The sequence below is a fragment of the Anabas testudineus genome, chromosome 11, assembly GCF_900324465.2.
Source record: "Anabas testudineus chromosome 11, fAnaTes1.2, whole genome shotgun sequence".
Classification (NCBI taxonomy): Eukaryota; Metazoa; Chordata; class Actinopteri; order Anabantiformes; family Anabantidae; genus Anabas; species Anabas testudineus.
Genome location: NC_046620.1, coordinates 5,658,526 through 5,683,424, shown reverse-complemented (window position 1 = coordinate 5,683,424; position 24,899 = coordinate 5,658,526). Strand labels below are relative to the sequence as shown.

The 24,899-nt window shown below is 41.9% G+C and overlaps 1 protein-coding gene across 1 annotated transcript in view; it reads left to right on the top strand.

Moving 5' to 3' along the window:
• Positions 1 to 24,333, top strand: part of nfatc1 (nuclear factor of activated T cells 1) — a 34,421-nt gene extending 10,088 nt beyond the window's left edge. The window contains exons 6-10 of the mRNA XM_026349425.2: positions 1,313 to 1,453; positions 8,642 to 8,697; positions 12,222 to 12,354; positions 14,430 to 15,053; positions 22,696 to 24,333. Coding sequence (XP_026205210.1) covers positions 1,313 to 1,453; positions 8,642 to 8,697; positions 12,222 to 12,354; positions 14,430 to 15,053; positions 22,696 to 22,751 — 1,010 coding nt within the window. The 3' untranslated portion in view covers positions 22,752 to 24,333. The remainder of the gene's footprint in view (positions 1 to 1,312; positions 1,454 to 8,641; positions 8,698 to 12,221; positions 12,355 to 14,429; positions 15,054 to 22,695) is intronic.
• Positions 24,334 to 24,899: the final 566 nt, after the last annotated feature.

The window sequence follows — 24,899 nt, the reverse complement described above, 5'->3', positions numbered from 1 at the left end:
CAAGGGGTCAGATGATATATCATGGAGGTTTGAGATGGTCAATTAGAAAAACATACAGCACAACAAAGAATATAAAACATATAAAGAACATAATAAGATGCAGAAGCAGTTGGGAACCACCAGATTAATCCTCTAGTCCAGAGGAAACTTGGATAAATATCACTTCCATCCTCTCCAATATGAGGATTTACTGTGTTTCTCTCTTTTTATCATTATATTATTGTTGAAATTTAAACACTGCTGGGTTTGGGGATGTTGTCAAACAAAACAGATAATCGAAAGACGTCACTTTGGACTGTGGGAAAGTGAGATCAACTTTTTATCAATTGAAAAATAAACACTGGTCATGAACGTAATAATCATTGAATGCAGCTGTTTATCTAGATTTGTTGCAGAAGTGCTGCATGTAATTGTTGTAATTGTGAGCTACGTTTTAATTTGACCGTATTTGTCTGGTGTAAAGACTATTGAGGCTTTGCTCAATAAACTCCATTGACTCTGCGTTGCACTCGAGGTGACCTTTCACTGGACCGGGATACACTCATGCAGATCAACCACTTTATGTGGTTCTGGCACTAAGAGCTGCCATACAGATTAAGTCTTATGAGGTAAATGAAAGACAGTAGTTAAACCATGATCTCAGCCCCTTGAAATAGACCATTGTTAGTTTCTGAACAACGGCCACAAAGCAATTGTTTTTGACCAAAATTCACTTTGTGTGTGAGTGAGGCAGAACGACAGACAGAGGCAGAGAAACAGAGAGATGTGGGATAAACTGATGTTTTCCAAAAGCCGAGAATTAGAGTTTTTATCAAAGTCAGAAACAAGGAACATCAAATTACTAAAAGATGATCCTCATAGGGGAAAGTTTTATTAAACCCTTATTTTGATGTTCCAGTCGTTAAAATCACAGATCTGTCACTGGAAAGCCCTACTGTAAGCATCAGCTTCACATTTAGGCTTAAAAAGTTAGCAAATATTTTAGCAAACAGCAGAACGTCTCAGTAAAACTGAAAGCAAACGAGGCGAAAAGGTACGAGGGAGAAGTATGAAAGACGGAGACAGGATCTGTACTCCTGACAAAATATTTGAGAGAAAACATCCACCATAATTTGAGGAAAACGCAAATAAACACAACATGAAGCCGCTCCCTACTTACGGGCAACGAGGGAGTTTAATTTTAACATGAGGAGGTAGAGGTTTACAGCTTTACCGACAGTGATTCAGCCTCGGTCTGGATGCTCAGGTCTGCATGGGGAGTGGGTGTGTATTAGCTGAACGATGAGTCCGGTTTCTCTTCTCCCTCCCACAGCTCAGAGATCAGCCCAGGAGCTGCCGCTGGTGGATAGGCAGAGCTTGGAGACATGTCCCGCCCTCGGAGGGGAGAAGATGCTCCTCGACGGACACAACTTCCAGCACGACTCCAAGGTGGTGTTCGTGGAAAAGGCTCAAGGTAAAAGAGGAGGAGACTTGGACTTAGAGCTGCATTGTCCCAGTGCAGCTGTGTGTGTGTGTGTGTGTGTGTGTGTGTGTGTGTGTGTGTGTGTGTGTGTGTGTGTGTGTGTGTGTGTCTCCCTCTCTCGCCGTTGTTGGAGAAACCCCAGGACTGCTCCGTCCCTCCTCTCCCCCCGCCGTCAAAATATCCTCCATCCTGCCAGAGTGCCACATGTGGTGCACATTAATGCGCTGTATTTTTAACCCAGCAGATTTACATTTGCAGAAGTTTCCATTGCCTGTTCAGCAGAGGAATGGATCACAAATGCAGCATGTGTGTGTGTGGGTGTGTGTGTGCGTGTGGGTGACTGTGCACATGGTGTGGAGATGTGCACTTTTTGTGTGTGTGTGTGCCATGCGTCAGTATTTGTGTCTCTTTTTCTTACTTGAAGCCCTTTTGGTTTTGGCTGGAGAGGGGACTGCTCCCAGATGTTGATAGGATGAGGTTTACAAACAGCAATTTCCTTGATTAGCTTTAGCAAAGCCACGTGAGGTGGCGTTTGGGCCAAGGCTGAGCAATGTAAACACGTGTGATCCTATCAGCCTGGTGACTCATTCAAAAAAAAAAAAAGAGGGAAGCCTTTTCATTGTTCCACCTGTGAAAGGAAGAATTCAAGGCTGCGTGGGCAGGAGGCCGCTCTGATCCAGCTCTGCACAATGGAGGAGTGAGATTGTTTATGAAAACCGGTCTTATTAGGAGTGTTCCCATCTTCCTGACCCCCCAGATGAACTCTTCTGGAGAAAAGGGCAGATCAGAGTTAGAGTCATGGTTCACAGAGACCTAAACACAACCTCTGTTAACAGCAAGTTAAAGAACTACTGTAGGAAAACTGGAGTGTTGGTTAAAAATTAAATATAATTAAATAGGATTCTTCTAAACATGCTAACTCGCTAACTTTACCAGATGGTCTTCTGCTTCTCATGAGACTAACTATCTAAAACTATCTAAAAAGATCATTTATACCATTTTACTATTTAGGGTAGTATTTTGCTCTATTATAAAACTGCTTAGGTTTCCGTGGCAAATATATAAATAACCTCAGGTGGTTGATAACACACATTAATTAATGGCTGTTTCTGTCTAGGTGATCACTCAGCTGCAGATGTACTGTACGAGTAATTATGTTAAATTATTCAAAATAGAAAATGAACTTCCTTCCATTAGGACTGTGAGTACTAGTTAAGTGCAGCCATTAATTTGACCATGACTAAAATAAACTTGCTCTTTAAAAATAAACCTCATAATAACAATCTTATAAATAATGAATAAATAAATAAATAAATGGAGAATGCAACCGTGATGTAGACACAATAAATGTAGGATTTTAGCTCAACATGTATTTGCTTTGTTTGTGTTGTTTAAATAATAATAATAAATCTTCCCAACGGTTCGGGTCAGTAGCTGTTCTGGTTCTGTTCTGAATCTGACTGTCTTTAGGGCCATGTGCAGCCCTGGACTGGTCTTGATGGGTGTGCTCCCTTGTTTTTGATGAGGGTTTCCCTGCGTCTGGCACCAATATTAGATTCCTGGGCAATCCTACCATGGAAACACCCTTAAGCCAGGCTTCCACAACACTGGCCCCCTACCCGCCCGCCGCTCTCTGTTTCCCTCGATCCTTCTCTATCCAAGCGGCTTCTGTGCCACCAGCTCTTAGTTCATTAACTCTCAGGGCTGTGGGCTCCCTGCAGATCATACTGGGTCTTCTTTACAGCTGCTCTCGGTATAAACAGATAGGTAATTAGATATAGTAGAGTCATAATTAATCTCAGGGGTGAATTGGTATAATTGCTGTAATAACACACAGTATAATAAAGCGAGCAGACTGCAAAACAACAATGTTGCATCCCAGCTCATCTCTGCTTGCACATCCTCCTGTAGAACTGATAGAATCTGGAAATTTAATGCACTTTTATTGTCTTTTTACTCGTGCCAAAGCAGAGCTCTGAGAAACGGTTTAACGATCACACTCATAAATCCAGAATAGTGGATTTTTGTTTCCATAAAGAGCTTAAGCATTTAATTTTAGCACAGAATTTTCCTGCAAATTTTCCAATAAAGCACTCTCGCAAAATAACGTTCACAAAGCTGCGGTAACAGAACATGTGGGTATTGACAGCTGCAAAGAGTTGTGTGTTTTCATGTATGCTGCACTTACAAACGTGCATATGGGTGTGTGTGTGTTGGAGTTTCCTCTGCAATTATAGGCAGGATGGGTCACCCAGCCTTAAGATGCTGCCAGAAAACTAAAACTTTCATTTGTTTTGGTTTCTGTTTTGGTGTCTGATGGGCTAAATGATGTTTCCACTGCTGACAAATGAGATTCTGGGGAAACACTGGTGTGTGTTTGTGTGTGTTTGTGTGTGTGAGAGGCGGAAAGAGAGGAGGAGACAGCAACATATGTTTTTTTGTGTGCACGTGCAGTTTGATATTCATTGTCTGAGAGGGCTGTTGTTGCTACCCGTGACTCACACCAAGGAAATCCCTCTGTCACCTGCTCTGCGGCACAGCATCTGAAAACAGTAACTGCATGTCAAATTTGCTCTATCGCACCCTCCGGTCTCCTGCCTCAGCGCCGCCTCAGTAGAAATGACCGAGATAGCATCGGTTCAGTTGTCACTCCTGGTTACAGCCGGTCTATCATAAGAGACGACTGTACGGCCTTGTCGCTGCAGACATCAGCTTGTAATCTGAGCCCGATTCAGTCTCACCTTGCTTTCATTTGCCCCGTCCTGCACAGAAGATGCTGTTTCTGATAAGTCTCTCCATTTGTGAAATTAGGTCCTGCTGTTGACCTCAGTGAGGTGCAAAGATTGAACACGTTGGATTATTATAAAGTAGTACGTGTATATCTGTGTAGTGTATTATAACCATGTTATCTGTTTATAGATATTAATGGATTCTTCACCAGTGTTTGTTTGCTTCACAGTCTTGTCTCCATCTACTCTCTGTCCTTCCTTTAGTTTCTTTTGTACGTTTGCTCTGTATTTTTTATTAGTCTGGTTTTCCGCTCTGTATTTCCCCACCGTGATTGATAATAGTTTAGTTTTAGTGGGTGATCCTGGAGAAAATCCTTGCAGAGGAGAAACCCCCTAATGAAAAGAGTACTCTCACATCTGGACTGTTGCGCTGGACAGCTGCCTGGTCTGCTGCAGTCTGTATCACTGTGAAAAGCCTTTTTGCCACTTCAGCAAAAGTGAGCTGTTTTTATTCTGTCCGCACCTACTTACACGTCTGTGTCCACCAAACAGGCTCAGGGACCAAGCTTTGTCTAGCTTGCTTTGCTCTTTTGTCTAATTGTTGCAGCCAAACATGTAAGAGGACCGGCGAGGGGATTATCATGCTGCACGGCTGCCAGGTGGAATTATAGACAACCATCATCCTTTAAGTCCACGAGAGCAACATGGCAGTAAAGTAGCAGCCTGAGGAACTAGTTTCTAACATGTGCGTTGTGGTAGCTGAGTTAGCTTTGGTAGCTTTGAACAGTGGTTTTGTTTAGTGGGAGCTGTGCTTTTCTTTTGGTCAGCAGGATTTTGGTTTCATCGCGTTCATAGAACAATGACTTCCACTCGAAGCTGTTCAGTGGTTTGGCTGCTTGTGACACTTCTGAGAACAATGGCTGTTTTCATAAACAAATCAATTACAGCCACATAAACAGCAGGGATTATGTTTTCATAAATTACAATGTATGATCTATAAAAATTGGTGTTTGAGAAACTGCAGAGGCCGATATCTTGATGAAAGGATGATTTTTTTCAGTGACAGGCGCCACTGTAGCCTTAAGTAAGAGCGGACGTCAGTATCTTTTCCTCGACTGCCGCCATTTATCAGCTTGGAGCTCGGCTCGGCCGCCGCCCCTCCACACCGCAGCAGCTCACATTCCACTTCCAAAATCCACATCTTTTCAGGGCGGTAGGAAGGACGAAGGTTCAGTCATCAGCCAGAAGACAAGGGAACTCTTTCAGCATGCCACATGGGCCTGGGTAGAGCATGTGTTTATATTTACTGTACGTTATGAGGGTTTGGGCACATGCCACCCTGCTGTTTCACTCTGGGCACCGACGTTTCACTCCACCCAGCCCCAATTAAGGAGCACAAGGAGCTGTTTGAGTCCCTTTATAAACCCAACATGACAAATAACTGTACTGTATATTGTTTGATCCCCTTTAGCTGCCATGACTCTGTACAGCACACCACTGCTGGGCCGTCGCTGCTCTGTGTTATGTCTGTTTTGAGAAAGTAATGCTTTGTATAGACCACTGCTAACGAAATGTGAATTGTAAGACCTCTGCGAGGCTGGGGCGCTGCCAAGGCGAATGGAGCTTGGGCGTTGTGAGAGCTGGAGAGGGGTACTGGGTTTATATGGTAGGGGTGGTTTTAGGCTGAGTTGTTTAACTTAGATAATATTGGACGATGTCCAGCACAGTGGGCCAAGGAGTTAGAAACCATATTGCGCTCGGTGAAATTTGGTTGGAAGGGAGCAGGATAATAGCTGCTATGTTTTTCATTGGATTGGTGCAGGCGTTGTGCAGATGTTACCCCGTAACTCTGGAACATTCTGTGGTTATCAATTACATTCTGTGGTTATCAATTATCCGGCACACTCTTTTCAAACAAAGGCATCCCACGCATTCAACTTTTCAAAGCCCTGTTTTTTTTTTTTCAGCTCCTGAGAAGTTTCCTGGCAATAGGTAGCCGGGCACAGAAAACAAATTGCTCAATTTCATTTTCTATCTCTGGATTGATTCGCAAAAAAGTGAGTGTGAGTCAGACAGAAAGAGAAAAGCAGACAGGGGGAAACGGAGAGAGAGAGAGACGCAGACGGAGATCTGAAAAACATGTTTACCTCCTGTGGATTGACATCGACTGCTCAGGCTACCCTTCTGGAGAGGTTCCCAACGCGAGAAGAGGCAGCCAGAGACAGAGTGGGAGACGGGAAAAGATAGAGACACAGCAGAAGGTTGTGTTTTATAGTCAAATGAACATTTTTTAAAGTCAGAGCTTTGCTGCAGGAAGAAACGGTCACTGGATGAGTAAAAGCTTTCTGAGGACATTTTACTCGGTGCCGTTAAACGGCTTCTGTTTCTGGATGTTTTAGTTTGAATAGAAGTGGAGGTTTTCTGATAGTGAGAAGAATCATTGCTCTTGTGTAAAGAAAAGATAAAGAAACTCCATTTGACACTGGACACAGCAACGTCCTTCCAACAGAGAGTTTTTGTGCCCAGCATCCTGTACAACTTCCTGTATAACAAGCTGTTTTCCTTTTCATATCTATTGTTTACCCGACGGTTTCCTTCTAACACGGCTTACAAATGTTGTGTTTAACTCATCGTACCTCACACTGTTTGTGTGGATGGGTGTGTGTGTGCATCCAAGGACGTCTGCAAGTTGGGCCAAGACTGTAAACATCTAGTTATGAGAAACTCATAATTACAGTTCATGTGTTTTCTTTATTTATTTACTGTTTACTGGCTTTTGAACATACTGGTGTCAAAAAGCAACATACACTGAAACACTGACAGTCCGTCTTTGTGTTTGTCAAACTAGCACAAGGGGTCAAGGTTGACACTGTGGGTAAACTAGAAACAAAAACTTAAACATGACTTAAATTGTTATTATGTGCAAATACTTTGACTGTGGCAGGTGTCAGTCTCCCGGTGCTAGTAGAAATACTTAGTCTAGCATAGAGTAGGCTAAGTAGAGAAGTCTGCTGAAACTTTAGGATGATAAGACCAAAGCTAGGTCTTATTTTCACAAACTAATTCTCATCAGGTGCGCTGGAAGAGTCACATAATTGAATCTACTCCACAAAGTCTGTATGCATAATAAAAGTTTTACACAGACTCTTGATTGTTCGTAAGCTTGAAAACAACAACTCAGCTGAGCTTTTCCCCTCAGGTTGTCCCTTGAGTCGTCATTGATTACTGTCTCATGACAGCCCAGTTTACTTTTTCTGAACTTCTTTTGTGCATGAACTTCAGAGAACTGGCCATAAAAATTAAAATTTTTTTTTTTTTTTACACGATACAAATGTTTTCTTTATGTTTTCCTGGAGAGCAGGAAACTGCAATCCACATACTGACAGAAAAGGGAAAGTGAGATCAGATAAGTGAGAGGTAAACACGTTCGCAGGGTCTTCTCAGACATAATCGAAGCTGTCAGCACCAAGCTACACCTCCTCCATCTCTGCCACCTCATAACCTCCGTCTACACAAATGAACAGTACCCCATACATCTGCACGGTGCTGTCTGTTCAATCCAAACCCTCCACTTATCAATCTGCACACAACCTCTTGAGCAACCCTGCACACATCTCAGTTAATTTTCCTCAAGAAAATTTGGCACATGATCTTTTTTTTTTTTTTTTTTTAAACTGCAGTTTCCTTTCCACGTTAAGTCATTTTCACAGTCATTTAATGTCTTTTTAGGGCCTTGTTAATGAGTCAGGGCTCTAAAAAAGCAGCGGTTTCCTTCTGTGTCTAATAAATCTGCGAAAATATAGTTTTACTCACACCTCATTGGGCAAGATGACAAATCAAACTTGCTTTTTTAGGAGGCGAGTGCTTTGTGACAGCTCATATGATGCCTTGTTTTATTGCCTGATGGGAAAACCTCTTTATTGTGGCAAGTTTACGATAAAAAAAACGCATTACCAGTAAAAGAACAACCATCATATGGGGATAACAGGAAGATTCCTATAATAAGACAAGAAATAAGAAGGTTGAAAGTCGAGGCGAGCTGTCGGTTTCCAGTCGCTGTGTATTAACGAGCCCACCAGCTGCTCGAGCATGTCGGGATTCCACGCAGCAATGAAGTCAAGGGTTCTCTCATCCAACAAAGATGTCGCTCATCTCTTTGGTATGACTGTTTTTTTTTTAGGATTGCATCAGATTTCTCGCTCTCTCTGTCTCGCTCTCTGGGTTTGTCCTTTATTTCGGTGTCAGGTTTGTTAGACTGAGGGTATGAGCTCATGAGCTGTGGGTCAGACAGTGACGTCCGCGATACCCCCGGCTCTCTGTAGCTGTTTTATATATCACTGATGTAAGAGATGATTATAACAATACTGATTCCATTTCTCAAGTATGTGGATTATTTTCAGATTCATCATTACAAAACCCTGTTTTCTCTCTTTCCCTCTCCTTTTTTCAGACGGTCACCACCTCTGGGAGACTGAAGCCAAGGTTGATAGAGACGCTTCAAAGCCAGTAAGTGATGGATGTGACACTGTTCTCATGATGAGTCTGGTCTCGTTTTAGGATGAAAGCGGTGATAAAACAGCTGTTCTCAATCTTTTTAACTGAACTGAGTGGCAAAACATTTTCAATCTTCACATTAGAAAAACAAACTGATGTATAAATAAAGTGAGTGGAGAGTGAATGGAGCTGATATATGAATTACTAATCTAGATTTACAGGACATCTGCTCGCCTCATTCAGCCTGAGCGAGGGCTCAGTTTACTCTAAATGCAAATAAAATCTCAGTTACCTCAGGTGGTAACTCACTAATACTGTATGTAGTTTTAGTCGTACTGTAGCCATCCAAGCTTTGGGACATCAATCTCTGGAATATTTGCTTCAGTGCCAATGCACCACAAGATCATTGGAACCGCGTCCTGTAGAAGAAACTGTTCTAAAACTGCTCGCAGTGCTTTCTGGGCAGGATCCAAACTTAGTTGGCAACAAGGTTTTTGTAGAAATGTCTAGATGTAAAGCACAGAACGCAAAGCAAACTCCACTTTCTTTTACTGTTATTTCATGTTATGATCAATGCATTTGGAGGAAGAACCACAAACCACCAACAAAATGTTTTGTTATACTTTAAAGGAACTTTTTATTTAAATCAAAATGATCAAACATCTATCTGTTCTTCCCTTTAATGCTCATACCACAGTTTCTTTTAGTTCTTGGTGCAGGGTTTTATCAAATCTCCAATAATTTGGAACAATTTAACACCTTTTGGTTCTGAATACAGTGAAACACAGATGACCTGCACGCTCCTCTGTCCTTTAATGCCTCACTGGAGCTCATAGATAGGAAGAGATAGGTCCTCTTATTATGGTATGACAACAAATATCCCATTTCTGGGATATTAGATGTCACGTTTGCAGATGTCTGAGAGCTAATATTAATATGTTGAGGTGTGATATCAGTAGCAGAGTGTGTGTGTTGGGGGTGGTTTGGTGCAGGGACGCAGATCCATCTTTTCAAACCACAACTCGACACCGTCTTTAAGGTTTCAGCCTTGTTTTCACAGCCGCTACACCCCTACTCTAATCTGTATAAATATGTAGCTGGCCTAACTTAGCATAAAGACTGGAAACAAGGGAAACAGCTCACCTGGCACCATCCAAAGAAAACTAAATCTGTCTTCTATCACCCCTGAAGTGCAGTAATTAACATGTTGTATGTTAATGTTTGTTTAATCCACACAAGAATAAACAATAGTTTTCAGGGAGGTTAGGTGGTTATTATCAGACAGAGTCAAACTAGCTTCCAGGAAAATAAACCCCATCCTAGCTTTGTATTCATATTTAGCGTACAGATGAGAGAGTGGTATTAATCCTGTCATCAAACTCTGCAAGTAAGCAAATGAGTGTAGTTACCCGGACGTCAAACTGTTCTTCTACACCGTGCATTCCAGCAGTGCTGTCTTTAAAAACGTGTGCAAAAGGTTTTCACAAGTTCAACCTCGAACCTGTGGGAGTTGGAGCTTGGCACTGTGTCCTGTCTTGGCCTGGGACAGCTGAGACACACACACACACACACACACACACACACACACAGAAGGATAGGGATGCAGCGGTGGGAGTGTGAGAGACAGACGAGGGAATTAGAGGGTGTCTAAATGTGAGGCGCTGCACCTGCTCCTGGTGTCTTCCCATAGCAAAAACGCACTTTCTCTCTCACACACACATTCAGACAGTGACTGCTAAGACACATCTGTCTGCTTGAATAGACAAAGGAGCTCTCCCCCTCCCTCCCCTCCCTGTCTCTCCCTCCCCACTCGGCCCAGTCTGCTGGATTGGTCCCATTTTAAACACTGACGCTGCTTTGGCCACGTTTTCGCCTCTGCTGTTGCACCACAATGCAAACCAAACCACAGATTCAGAATACCTCACTGCCTCCGTCACATGCGAAGACTGGCCTGCGGGAGATTTCTGAGAAAACGGATGATTTAGATTTGATTTTAAGAACAATTTACAATTAGACGCAATAGATTACTCATACGAACTTGATGATAAATGTCTTGAAGAGCATAATTAGTGCACAAATACGCCTTCACACTCACTTTTCTTTTTGCCGCCCCACATGTAAGTAATTACTTATGTCAGGTAAAAACATCTGAGTTCTAGTTTTGGTGTTTTTCAAAAGCCACTCTGTCCAAAGTGGGTCATGATGTTTTTGTAATACAACATGTGCACATAAAACGTTCAAAAGCAGCTGAATGATTACACTTGTTCATGGTTTTGAATAAAAAAAAGATTTTTCATGACAAATTGTAAATTCGCATATTGGACACATAAGTTCAATGCTGCAAATATGCTCGTTCAACCTGGACACAATTACGGTCTTCACAGTGCAGCTGATGAAGTGTTTCCAGAGGTTTTATCAGCTAATTCTCTGAAGGACAGACGGATTGTGGTAAATACGAGAAGCAGAAAAGCCTCATCTGGCTTCACTTGACTTTACGACTGTAGTGATTTAATAAAACGTGTCAGCTCTCACCTGTACATGTCAAGGCCGGCCGTTCTCTGAAGCGCAGTTTTGTAGACGGATGACTTCCTCTCCGGCTACTGAGCAGCGCCTCTATAACACTCAGACATACAGTAGATACGGACACACACATGCAAAGAAACACACACATAGAGTACAGGACGGGGGTGATGTGTCCACGAGCTGAACCCAGGAACGTGGTTGCTCCGGGCCTTCGTTCCCTCCTCAGACAGCAGGAAGCTCTGCTGGGGAAATAAACTATCTGGACACTCCCGAGTTCAATTTATTCACATCAGCCAAGTTATTTACTGAGCAAACAACCGGGGTTCTATATAATTTTACTTCATGGTCTCTTTGTGGCTCTTTTATCCGGGATTACAACCAGATTTTTAGATTTAACCACCACCCCCTTAAATACACAACTTCAGGCTATGGATTTAAAGTAAAGGAGACTTTACAATCAGGCTCTCAAATCCCCTTTGTTGATCTGCGCTGTCTCCAAACCATCCCCATCAAACAAAGACAGAAACAATACAAAATACTAATTATAGGTCTCGCTTCATGAATTTAAGAACTGTAAGCAGCAAATAGTCAGCTGAAATGAAAAAATGGACAAGGAATAAAATAAACAACAACCACAAACCACAAAAAAGAGATAATGTGAATGTAATGTTCACATTTGGTTTATGTCCCTTATAGCTCCTGTGAATCACTAACTTATGAATTCATTAATCTGTGAGGGACCGTGACTGATGAATAGTCAGTTTGCAGAGTTTCTTTCTTTCTTTTCTTATACAAGAAGCAGTTTTTTATGTATGAAAATCACTTTTTATTAGAAAATGACCAAAGCTACACATATTTATTTTTAATGGGAGCTAAATAAGTGCAAATCTTTTAAAGCTGTATATAATACAAAGTAAGTAGAGAAAAATATGCAACTACTATTAATAAGTTAAAGTTTCTTTTGTGTGTGCAAGAAATAAGAATTCAATTCAAATGCATTTGTTGTTTTGCAGAATTCGATCCGTGTTGAAATCCCTCCCTATCGCAACCAAAGACTCTCCGCTCCGGTCCGCGTGAACTTCTACGTCTGCAATGGCAAGAGGAAAAGAAGCCAGTACCAGCGCTTCACCTACGTCCCCGCAAGTGGTAAAGTTCTCCTTGTCTTTTTCTCATATCTGTTTTTGGGGTTCAGTGCATCGCTGGACTGTTCTAGTGTTGGAGCCTGAGTAACTGAGACCAAGAGTTGTTTGGCTTCTTTAAGTTCTCCTCACTTTAGATATGATATGTGTAGTCAGCAATATATTTATTAGACACACAGTAGTCATGTTAATTTTTGCTTTTTCTGCCTTTGTTTTGCTGAACTGTCATCACCCCCACTCTTCATCGCTCTCAGGCTCTTTTCCTTTCATATCCCAGACTAATTAGAAACACTTAAACCAAGATTTTACATCTGAAGACCAGAACAAACAGATTGTATTCCCCCTTGTCTGGTGGTTTGCTAGGGAGGAACAAAGCAACACTTTTATTCCTCCATTGTAAAAAATCCATAAAATCTGTTCTTTTCCGTACCTGTAGCTACATGAGCGCTGCAGCGACTGGACACACATGGGAGGGGAAGGGGGCATGGGATAATTACGTTATTTGAATAGAGAGCCTTTTGCCAAGCTAAATATAAACACTGACCCACCAACTGAAATGTAAAAGCCACTGCTAATTGCGCTCCGGGCTTGGACTGAAAATCCAGTGGGTGGTTCAAAGCTGTGATTCAAGTGAACTGGCGCAGCCCTGTACGTGGGCGACGGAGTGCCCCGTTGTGAAAGTAGAGCATTGTCCTCGGGATGCAGAGAGCGCGAGGGAGGGGACAGACTGGAGGACAGCTAGTCTGGTCAGTGTCTCCTAAAGGGTGAGCCCCAGTGAGGCAACAAGCAAAAAAAAACTGTGCCCCAAAGTGGAATTTTTTGAACTTGTCATATGATCTTTCTGTTGCAGCAGCAGCAGGTGTGACAGCAGCCTGTTCAGAAACAACAGATGTATTTTGGAACATACAGCACACATGGCTGACTCTCACACAGGGGCAGGGTCTCTTTTGTGGCAAGACATTTGCACTTCTTCTGCATGTGCATGTGCCGATCCTCCACAGGCAGACAGACACGCTTCCTCCAAACACACCCAAAATAGAGCTGCGTGTGCTATTTTAGTCCTGTGGTTGGTGTTACCATCTCATCGCAGTTCCTGTTTTTGACAGTGTTTCACAGTGAAGGTCTCAGTTTCACTCTTTTTGGAATAATTAGGCCTTTTTTAGCTCTGGAAGATTAAATATATATGTAGAAAAACAAAAAAGATGCAGATAAACAACTATCAATCTGCACAATATTATAATAATAATAGCAGAAAGAGGAAAAAGTAATTTACTGCTTTGGTTTGGGTTTCAAGTACACGCGTCATGTTATAATCTGAAACAGCTTCTCCACAACAACAACAATAAGAAAGAGATCCAGTTTGGTGATGCAGCGATGAAGCTCGGGGTCAGAGTCGTGCTGACGTTTGGTTGTAACTGGGTTGAAACGCTTGTTGTATGAGATTGATGTCGTGTCAGGAGCTGCAGCAGATCGAGAGCCCACACTTTGAAGTTCGGTGTCCAACTTGTTCTGCACAGGAATCTGGACGCGTGGCCTGGCTCACAGCGACCGACTACAAGTCCTGCCTCATTTGAAATCCCCATCATTCCTCACTTACACCATCACCACAATCCACAAACACCCCGAAGCCACCATTTTGTCTTTTTTCAGCGACGTTGAGCAGCTTTCGTGTCCAGTTCGACTCTTTCTCTTGGTCCGACAGAGCGAGCAGTAATTTATTTTATATTACTGAACCCTGCTGAGTATCGAGCTGCTGTTGCTGCAACATATTTCATATCACACATTTAGTGGATATTAGCACCAGAGCAGGATCCAAGAAAAATAGGCCTTTTATTATAGAGGCAGCTGGACGTTTCTCGTGTTGATGAGTCATCCCTTTTTTTTTTTTTTTTTTGAGTTTTGTGAACATTTTCAACAGGGTGGGAGAACTCAGGCCCGGACACAGAGACTCATTGATGAGAGTGTTTGTTTGGCAGCGGGTATCCTAGCCACAAGCCCACTCACTCACTCACACTTGCAGGAAGGTTGGAACATGTGTTTACTCATTTAGCTTTTTTCTTCCTCTGTTTCCTGTTCTCTCAGTTCCAACAATAAAGACGGAGCCACACGATGACTACGATGCCCCTCTTCTGTGCACTGACCACGGTGCCACCCTGACTTTGCAGCCAAAGCCATACTTCACCCCACAGGTCATGACCCCGGTGATGACCTCTGACCTCAGGCCATGTGTTGTGAGCGGGGCTTACTCTATCAGCCAGCAGAGATTGGCAGCCAAGCCTTCCTCACTGCCCTCCTCTTCCTCTCCGAGCACCAGCCCCAAACTGCACGACCTGTCGCCACCACCTTTCTCCAAGTGCCTTCCTGCTGGCACAGCAGTTCCTCACCAGGGCCCCCAGTCCCCGATCCCCCACGTCTCCATCATCCAGGAGACTCCCGGGCGCTACCAGCCGCCAAGCCTCTACCAGCCCAGCAGCTCCTCCTCCTCTCCGACCTCGCAGCCCTCCACCCCAACCGACGCTCCTTTCTCGCCGACCCTCTGCAAGACCCAGCCGGTCAGCAGCGGCAGCACCAGCCCGGGAGCCCAGCAGCACCCAAAAGCGGCAGAAAGAGGACGATCATCCCTTCAGGAGGACGGCAGCCCCCCGACGCTGACTGTCAGCATCAAACAAGAACCACAGGAGCTGGACCAGATGTACCTTGATGATGGTGAGTGAAAAGTATTCTTACTTTTCAAATCCAGTGCATGGAAAGAATTAGAAAGTGAACACACCATCCAGGCCCCTGATTCACTAAAAAAGGTTTTTATTGCTGTCCAACATAAAATGACCACAATATATCTGCAGGTGCTGATGGAGCATTTGATCAACATCAGATGACTCACTGATCACGTTGCCAGGAGTTGAAATATTTGGCCTTCAAAATTCAGATTTGAGTTTTTGTTTGGGACTAAATCTCTTTGGTCATTTAATAGATTCAGATGAGGAGATTGGTACGGTATGGTGAGCATGAATCCAAAACCAGCAGCCGTAGGGCTTAGACTAGACTGGAAGAAGGTGGAACTGGCTCAGCTCTGAAACAGTAAAGATCACAAATGAATGTGTTGTATCTTAATTGTTTCATCTGTACTTGTTGGGGCTGTGTGTTTGTTTCTATTTCCATATTCAGAATAACAGACATTTCACCTCTTCAGTAGTTGTTTTTATTTATAGTGTCTTTATTCTCTACACTGTGAAGTAGATTGGAGTGATGACCGTGCCCCTGTGTTTACCACCATTGTTATAATTCCTGCTTTACTGAAACGTAGGCTGTAAAAAAATGCATCTCTTTAATACCTCTTTCTTAAATTATCTCACTTTTGTGGTTTTGTTCTTTCCATTGCTGTCAGCTTTCTTCGTCCTCTAACTTCTGAGGCAATTAGATCAAACAAGCCTGGTGGTCCAGTATTTGATATATTTGGCTTTAAAGCCTGAACGAGACAAGGCTGCCCAAAGCTCCCCGATAAAATAAATGCACTTTTTTGTGACACGCTGTATTTATCTCAGGGAGAATCAACTTTATGATCTCACTTCTCTCGCCCCTGTGTGCTCAACGCTGAGGTTTGGGGGCGGTGTGATTTGAAATAAAGTGGATAAATGATCTTCCTCAGCGCAAGAAAAAAACACAGCCTGGCTGTGTGTAAGTCCCACGGAGAAAAGGAGTGCAGTAGATGAAGAAACACTAACCAGCAGCTATCAGCAGAAAGAGCAGCGGGGCTTTGATCCGTCACCAGAGCCCCTGCTGGACCGTCTGGCTGAGCTTCCTGATGATGCTGAATGAGACGCTGTTGTTGGGCGGCAGACTTCAGGACTCAGACTGTTCCCATGCCACTTCCTCTGAACAGTCTGGCCAGATACATTAACACTTGTTGGTCCTGTCTGCAGCGATGTTTGGATGGCTACAGCAAGAGATTTGATTTGAAATTAAGGATTTGTACGTCCAAACCAGGTCTGAAGTTTTAAAGTACGCCTCTGTAGCATAATGGATATTTGAGGTGCCAGGATCCTGGTTACACTTGTTTTCACTGGCAAACTGAAGGAAATTTACTAAACATTCCCGACTTAATGTGGCTTCTCACTTCATTAAAATCTTTGGCAGAGCTTGACACAACTTTTTCCTTTATGGCATTGCTCAGGTTTGGTGTCACTGCAGTTTATGGTTGGACACGCTCATTAAAACCTAAACAACGATATGTCCGGCGAGATGGGAGTGACTGAAAATACTCATTGGAAACAGAGTTGTGTGTGTCTTTCTGGCTGAGCTGGAGTTTATTTTGAGAAGTCAAGCATTTGATTAATTGATTTGATTTCAAAACACTTTGACACAGATGATATACAGTAAATGAATAATTTAAATATAAGAATGTTTGATCACGTAACCACAGCAAACGTCACGTATAAGCGAACAGCTAGTTAGAAATGAAGTTTGCTGTGGTGCTGTGACAGTCAGGTGTTTTTCATCTTCTTTTTTTTTTGTTGCTTTTTTTGTCTGTAATCAGAGCTGATATCTTTGCTCTGTTTGTACAGCCCTCTCATATTCATCTGATCCCCGCTCTGTTAAACATTTTATCACACTGTCCCCCCCGAGAGGTTACAAACATGTCTGCTCATGGAAAGTCTGAATCATGCTGTTTGGCCTTGGGCTGCAGCTATAGGCTACAGGGTGCACAGGCTGGACTGCACGGCTGCTGAGACTGAGGGAGATGGAGGTCGGCCACGCTGCCATAAAACTTGCTGACTGGAGAAGTTTGCATGCTTCCCCTCTGGCTCACAGAGAGTCTGGAAGAAGCAGCCAAAACCATACGTTATTCTGCACAGTAGTGGGCTGGAGGCTTTTGTCAGCGGTGAGGTAACATGAGCAAAACATGTGCATTATGAAGACAGAGCTGAGCCAAGTAGCATTACGAAATGCTTTTTTATGGTGTGTTGTGGCCTTGTTAGATGTCAGAGCAGCATAATTGATGACTTCAGGCTTATGACAATGAGAGAAAAAGCATTAAGAGTAAAGTGTACGGAGTACCTGACATTCGAACTGACTTCCTTCTTCAATTCTTTATAATCAGTTTGTGTGATCAGAATATTTACACATTTATGTTCTGCATGAATTATCAGCTTCACTTTTTATTCATATGCGCTTAGTCAATTACCTTTGGAGGAAATATATCACAGATTTATCGCATATTCATCAAAATCCACATCTGTTATCTATCACTTGTTGCCAGTTACAGTTATTGATGAATTGTTTTGAGTGGCCAGAAAAGAAAATATGATGCAATTCAACAGCCTTGCAATAAAAAGCAACCTTACTTAAACATTTCCATTTTGTAATGAGTACTTTACTTTTACTTTACTGCTTTAACTGTGGGGCTATACTTTAATGGTTGTCGTGAAAGGTGTTTATATGGGAGGGGGGGCATAAATATTGGACACATTACAGTATAATATAATCCAACTACAGCCACACTAGCAGCTCTGTGAGGTTGAGTTTTTTAATCATTTAGCTCTAAACACAAGATCCAGCTGAGATGTGTTTGGAGTTATTTGGTCTTAAACCAGGGTTCTGACCAGATTCCAAAACCAAAGCTCGTCTGACACTTATGAATGTTTGATGGCGAACCCTCCAACAGTTGAGATATTTCCGTCTGAACCCAAGTGCTCAACAGAAATAGTAAAATGCACAAAGGTCATATTTATCATATTGAGTTGCATTACAACATAGCTTTTCATTTTCCTAGTGACCCAGTTTACGAAACACTGATGTGGTCAATCTGCTGCTGAAGTCTTTCCTCTATTTTATTATTCTCTTTTTTTTCTGAAGACCTGCAACATTTCCAAAATGTTCTTGTCCAGACATTTTCTTTTTAAACAATACCTGGGCTGGAAAAAAAATTGGCGAAGGCTGTGGTGAACTGGGGAACTGCTCAGTGGGACTGACTTGCAGTAAACCAGTAGGAGCCTTATAATGTGGCCAAGAACATCTCGTGGCTTGTGGCCTGGACTTGACGTGGCAGTAAACTGATTTGTGGTGTTTTCTGTCCCCCCAGGCTTTTTTCTCTACTTGTTCTGGTCTCTTAGATTATTTATTCATTTACAGAGGCTGTTGAATGTCTTGCCATTTGATCGGTTCCTGTGCTACTGCAGCCTGGACGTTGTTGACACGTTGCAGCCCCTAATGAGGCAAACAGTGCTGTCCTGCTAATTGTTTGGGAGTTCCTCTTTGTTGGGGGTTTCCTGCTTGCAGTCGAGCTGTATCAGTCAGCTCCAGCCGCTCTGGTCCTCCACAGGACAGAAAACCAGTTCCTGGATACCTTCATATCAAACTCCATCTTCCTGCTCTGCAATAACGACAAAGTTAGACACATTTGCAGCAACACATTTGTTCCTTAGAGCAATGTCTCGTGAAATTAATAAGATGTTCTCCGCATAGTTTTATTTTAAAGTAGATCAGCTGTATTATTATACATAGTGTTTGTCCTGGAGCTTGTGATTACAGTGCCTATAAAACAGATTCACCTTTTATTGTTTTACAGCATTGAATTGTGGTAATTTAATTTTACTCTCTAAAAGTACTGTAGTGTAATTAAAAACAAAACTAAACACTATTTAGCAGCTCCAGGTTCAGGTAAATGCACCTTTGGCAGCAATTAGGAAGTAATATTTACCATATTTCTAATAGTAATGTGCTCAGATTTCCATTCTTTCATTCGTTTCTTTACTCCTCATCTGTTTTGGCTCAAGAGGTGAGCTTCAAATTTCATTCTTAACCTTGGAAACAACAGTTGAGAAAACAGTCTCACTTAAAGGTCCATTTAGTGGTTATTCCAGAGCGTTTGATCACGTCATCTTTGACCCTCATTGATGAGAAACACTTAAAGAAAATGCAGCCGGGCGACTTCCATCTGCTGATGAAATGATATGAGTCATAGCTTCAAGTCCCTCCTGCGTCTGTGTATCGTCCCCATCCAGACCACATATAATTTAAGAAAGTTATTATTTATCCATCCATCATCTCAACCAATTTTCCTGTTAAGGGCTGCTGTAGAAGTTATTATTCAAGTTTCTCAGAATCAAAATTCGATTTTCTGAATTAAAAAAGGAAACCCCCGTCCGCTGTGTTTGTTGATGTTGATTTGTTTGAAGCATCTCTTTCACTTGAGCAAATTGATTTGACAGGAAGCCACATGACACAGATGTCACCCTGGTGCTGGGCCTATTTTTAGGACGTTGTTGTAAACACATTTAGAAATCAATAAATTGACTTTTTTTTTTTTCAATTAGATCCCCCACATCAAAAGTGACGGCACAATGAAAAGTGGGCCATAGCAACGGACATGTAAACAGTAAAGGTTGTGGCCTCACTGAGACAAAAGATTAGTTTGATACAGTTTTTATGACAATAAATCACTGGAAGGAACTCAGTTCGGTCTTTTTATTATCTCATTATTATATGAAAGTTATTCCAACACATGCTGCAGAATGTTACAGGAAGAAACATACGATGTTTTCATGTCCAGCGTCCTGGCTCAAAGTGCAATTGAGAAGTTGGTGTAATGGTGTCCCCTTGAAGTTTCAACTCAAAGATGATATCCTTTCACCACCAGAAGGTCAAAGCCAGATCAAACAGAGGAGCGGAGGTCAGTCGGTTCAGTCTGAGCTGAGTGAACACATGGCAGCACAATGACAGAACGTAGGAGGGTGGAGATGAGGTTTGACTGTTTATTTCTTCAGGTTCGAGTATGTCTTCTGGTAATATTGGCCATATTTTCACATCCACATGGCTGTTAGCGGAGACATTTTGAAAATCCTTTGTTATATCAGGTCAGTTTAACAGAAGGGACTTGAGAGTTAGTTGGTGGAAAGCCAAGACCAAGATTATTTTCATAGTTAATGCGATGATTGGTTTTACTAAACATCAGAAAATAATTTATGTCCATCACACTTTCCCACAGCCCGAGAAGATGTCTTTAATTTGGTCTGACTGAAAGTCCAAAACCAAAACATATTCAATTTACAGTAATCTAAAACAGATAAAAGCAGAAATCAGCAGATGTGTAGTATTCTGCTTTACAATGACGTATAAAGTACAAATAGACGTTACAAATCCAATGACTCCAGCTGTGTTTATGACCCATGTTGTCAAATAACTCTGGTTAGTTTTCAGCTTGGATGTTTGAATTTGAAAACACTGAAATCTTTTTTGCTTCTGCTAATTCAAGAAGCAGCTATTTAGGGTGTCTGGGCCCAGACGCCCAACAGCTCCGGGGGCCCCTGGGATGTGAGTGTTAACATGTCTTGTTTGAAATTCACATAGCTCAGTTAAGATACACAAAATGACCACAAACACTTTGGGAAATGAATAAAATAAGATGCAGAACAATCCCAAAGAGACAAACAATGACCACAAATTGTTAGGAATTACGTGACGGCCTCCTATAAACTGTGAGAGGGGTGGGGGACCTTTCATCTGTTTGTGCCCAGGGGCCCATTTTCCCATAATATGTCCGTGGCTGCCTTGACGAGCATCCTTCTCGCTGCCAAGTTCTTCACAGACTCATCTTACTGTGAGCTGCACCTTGTCCTCGTGGTCACGTAATGGCTTCAGTGTGTCTTTGTGTTTCTGTGACACGCTCATGTAAGCTCGCAGCTGTACTGTTGTTATCAGCGCCCTCAAGAGAGCTTCATTTTCTTTTATTAATAGTCAAGTAGTCAGCCAAACACTTCAACTTGTGTCTAGACAACATGAAAACACTGTGAACGGTGATTTATTTTGCATCCACACTTTCAGTTTGTGCTATTTTGAATTCCTCCTCTGTTACTTTTCTCCTTCTAGGTGATGCTTTTATGTTTTGTTCTTTGTTTTTGTACCATGGTAGCTGCGTGAATCTGAGCCAGCAGCGCTGATATTTTTGTGTATACAATGGTTGCACGTACACCCAGACGTCTTTCTTGTGATAGGAAGTCAGTGGTATTTCTGGTAGGAAGTGACTGTGCCAGTTCTGGGTCACAGAGGGAAAAGGCTCTCCGCTGCCTGCCATGAAAATAAATGTTTAAAAAAAAACTCCTTCCATTGTTGGAGGGGAATTTCAGGTTTCCAGGCTGCTTTTCCAGCGTCAGTCAGAGGGAATTCCTCCCTCGGCCCACTGGCTCGGATTCTCGAGGCCAGCTCCAGGGGTGTTCCCCTTCCCCTCTCGCATTTCTCATCCTGGTGAGAGCCGGGAGAGGGGCCTGAACCTGAACCTAGAGGCTGATTAAAACCCTGAGACGCAGATTAAAGTGAAGGGGAACTGTGGAACTGTGTTCAAAGTAAAGAATGAGTTTCCAGATAAGACCAGTACGAGCTAATGAAACATGAACCGTCTCAATCCCCTTTCGTGAGGTAAAAATGATTGATCTGTCCTTTCCCCTGCTATCAGTACATTAATATCTTCATTTCTCTGCTCCAGTTTTAGTCGCTCTGGAATCGTTCCCCCTCCATCAGCCAAAGCACATTGCTGATAAAAACAGATAAACAAGTGCACCTGGCACCTTTAGACACAGGCAGGAGTTTGCATCATCTCTCTGGATAGAAAAAGGCCTGGGGACCTCATATACAAAGTGATTCTATTAGGTAGACTCGGAGGAAATAACAGATCCCACATAGCACTGAGAATTGTATTCACACTGCTGGAAAATGGCACCTTAAAGCTGCACTATACGCATTTTAATAATGTCAGTAGAAAGGTTACTACACATAATGTGAAACAATACACATGGAGCTCTGTCATGCTTATTTCTGCAGTGTTTCAGTACCTGTCAGCTCATACTCGGTGCATCAGTGGGATGTTGATGCTCACTTTTTATCAGCAGGCAGCTGTTTGCAGCCAGCAACTGTCAGATTAACCCATTTTATTCAGCTAACTGACATTAAAGCAGCTAGCTGGTGGAAATATTCAGCTATTTCACTGAAGAGACTTAAAGAGAAGGAGAAAAATGGCTCCAGATAAATGCTAATGTTGATCCATGTGTGCTGGATGTGGAAATGAGTGGTTTGTTGCTAATACTTTATCCATATCACACATAGAAGGGAGCAAAATCTAATTATGCACGTTTACGTTTGGAGAAACATCCTAAGCTATTGTTATTAAGACTATAACAGTCAAACTGATGAGGTTAATCTGGTTATGTTTGATGTGTTTCTATTGACGCTGACCTGCCAACAACTCACTGTGATCAGATTTTCTTTTAAATCTTTGAATTCTGCTGAACTTTTTAATCCACCCTCTTGAGATGAGCACTGACATGCTGATTGTCCTTCTCTGTGTTTTTCTTTACAGTCAATGAGATCATCAGGAACGATCTATCAAGCATCTCCGTCCACAGCCACGCGTAGTTTCCCGTCAGTGACACAGGAAGCAAAACAAAAGGGAAACACCAAACAAAACTGACTCGATGCTTTGCACGCTTGGACTACAGCATGCAAGAAGCAGCAAAAGCAAATTCAAGGAGAACAAATGTAAATGTATTGTCCAGATGACCAGGGTCCAGCGTGTGCCTTGTCTCCCATGTGTAATGCCTTTACCCTGAAACTATCAGAGGAATAAACCACAACTGACTTATTTTTAAAACATCCACAGTAAATTGAATATGTAGCAACCAAACCTGCCATTGCCCCTGACGACAAAGTACGCTTTTAGAGGACCAAGAATTGTTTTATATGTCTTTTATGCCGCAGTTTGTAAATGATTCAGTGCCTATGGATGATTATGTCATTTGTATATACAGTATGTGTATTGCTTCATTGTGCATATCTTCACAGAGTGACAATTTAAAAGAGAAGTGCCTTTGACTGGAAATGGACAGATGTGGCTTGAGTTTGGCTTCCAACCTCAAAATTAAACCATTTATAAAGCAAGATTATGTAACGTTTGCTAAAAAGTGACAATAACGGGATAATGGTGAATAGTATAAGAAACTATAACACTAGCACACACACAGTGTTTTCCTAAAGTGAGCAGACTGACTGAGAAATGTCCATTAGATAGTTGTTATACATCAGTTTGCTAACGTTACTCACCAAAAAGTTACTGGTCACACCAAACCAAATAGGAAGGGTGTGTTTTATTATTATGAGTTGACATTTTGAAGAAGTTGTAGAGTCTCGCTTTAAATCGTGTTTGGTTTGCATGTCTGTACGGACAAATTAAGATGAATGAGACTGAATACATTTTCTGTATTCACAACCAACAATAAGCACTTAACCACTAAACATGTGGTATTAATCGGAGTTACGGTCACTAAAGTCAAACGTCAACATGCCTTCATGCACTCTCACAGTACAAAAAACGACGCGTAGTCACAGGATACTGAGTCATCGTCATTTTTGAAATAATAACAAAATGTACTGCACACTGACTTGAAAATACCACAAACTTTGTTGGCTACAGTGAAACTAGTTGGACGCTAATCAAAGAAAAATCATCTCAGTTTTGACAAAGCTTGACTTTCATTACTCCCTGGAAGCTATGCAACATGCAAGTAGCATTAGTCTCTTAAAAGAATGTAAACAGTCAGTGTTGTAACTGAGAACATCTCTAATCCAAAGAATACCTAATGATAGCGAACAGCAATACAAATATATATATAAAAATTCTTTAAGGTTTGTTTTATATTTTCATATTTATTCTCTTAGCATGTGCTCAGTTTATCCATGTTTATCATACAGCTTCTTTTACACGGTTACCCACATACTGTGGTTTATGTACTAATTTGTTTGCTCTCTTATAAAACCGAATGGGATTACACACTTGTTCTGAGTTTTATATGTATTTATAAGTCTTAAGCCATGTTACTGAAGGGCATGAAAGAAGCCATATTGAAATGTTTACCGAAGGTTATTGTTAGTCTGCAACTCATAATTCTTCTTTGTGATCTATTTTGTGTTTTTTGTCAATAAATAAGCCTTCATCTCTTTACGTCTGTGGTCTCTGTTCACTTGTAGACAAGACAGGAAACCATTCAGGTTACATCGTGTGTTTTATTATAATATAGAGAATTATGATAAGAACTTTAGCTTCGAATAATAGCTACAAAAACACACTATGATAGGGTCATGCTCCTGTTTCTTACATCCAAAAACATCACAGTCACAGATATAATCAGTTGCTCTGGTCAAAATGTTGTATTAATGCACCTTAGCAGCAGTTTTGCATGTCACGCATCACATGTTAAGAATGGTTCTGTGCGGAAATGAATAGAAATCAAAGCCTGGGTGGAGCAGAAGTGAACTGTGACCTCCTGCAAGAGCTAAAACCTGCAGTGAAGTCGGTTTAATTTGTGTTGAGTATTGAAACTGCTCTGTCAAAAGTGGTACTACTTGTAGTGGTGTACTTTTTGGGGCAAGTACTAGCATGTGTTGAGTTTGTGTACTTCTACCGCCACTGTGTCGTGTCATGCCAACATAATTATTTTAGTCTGCTATTTAAATAAAGCTGTCTTGTATTTTCTGTGAGTCAACTAAATCTTATGCTCATGTCTGTGA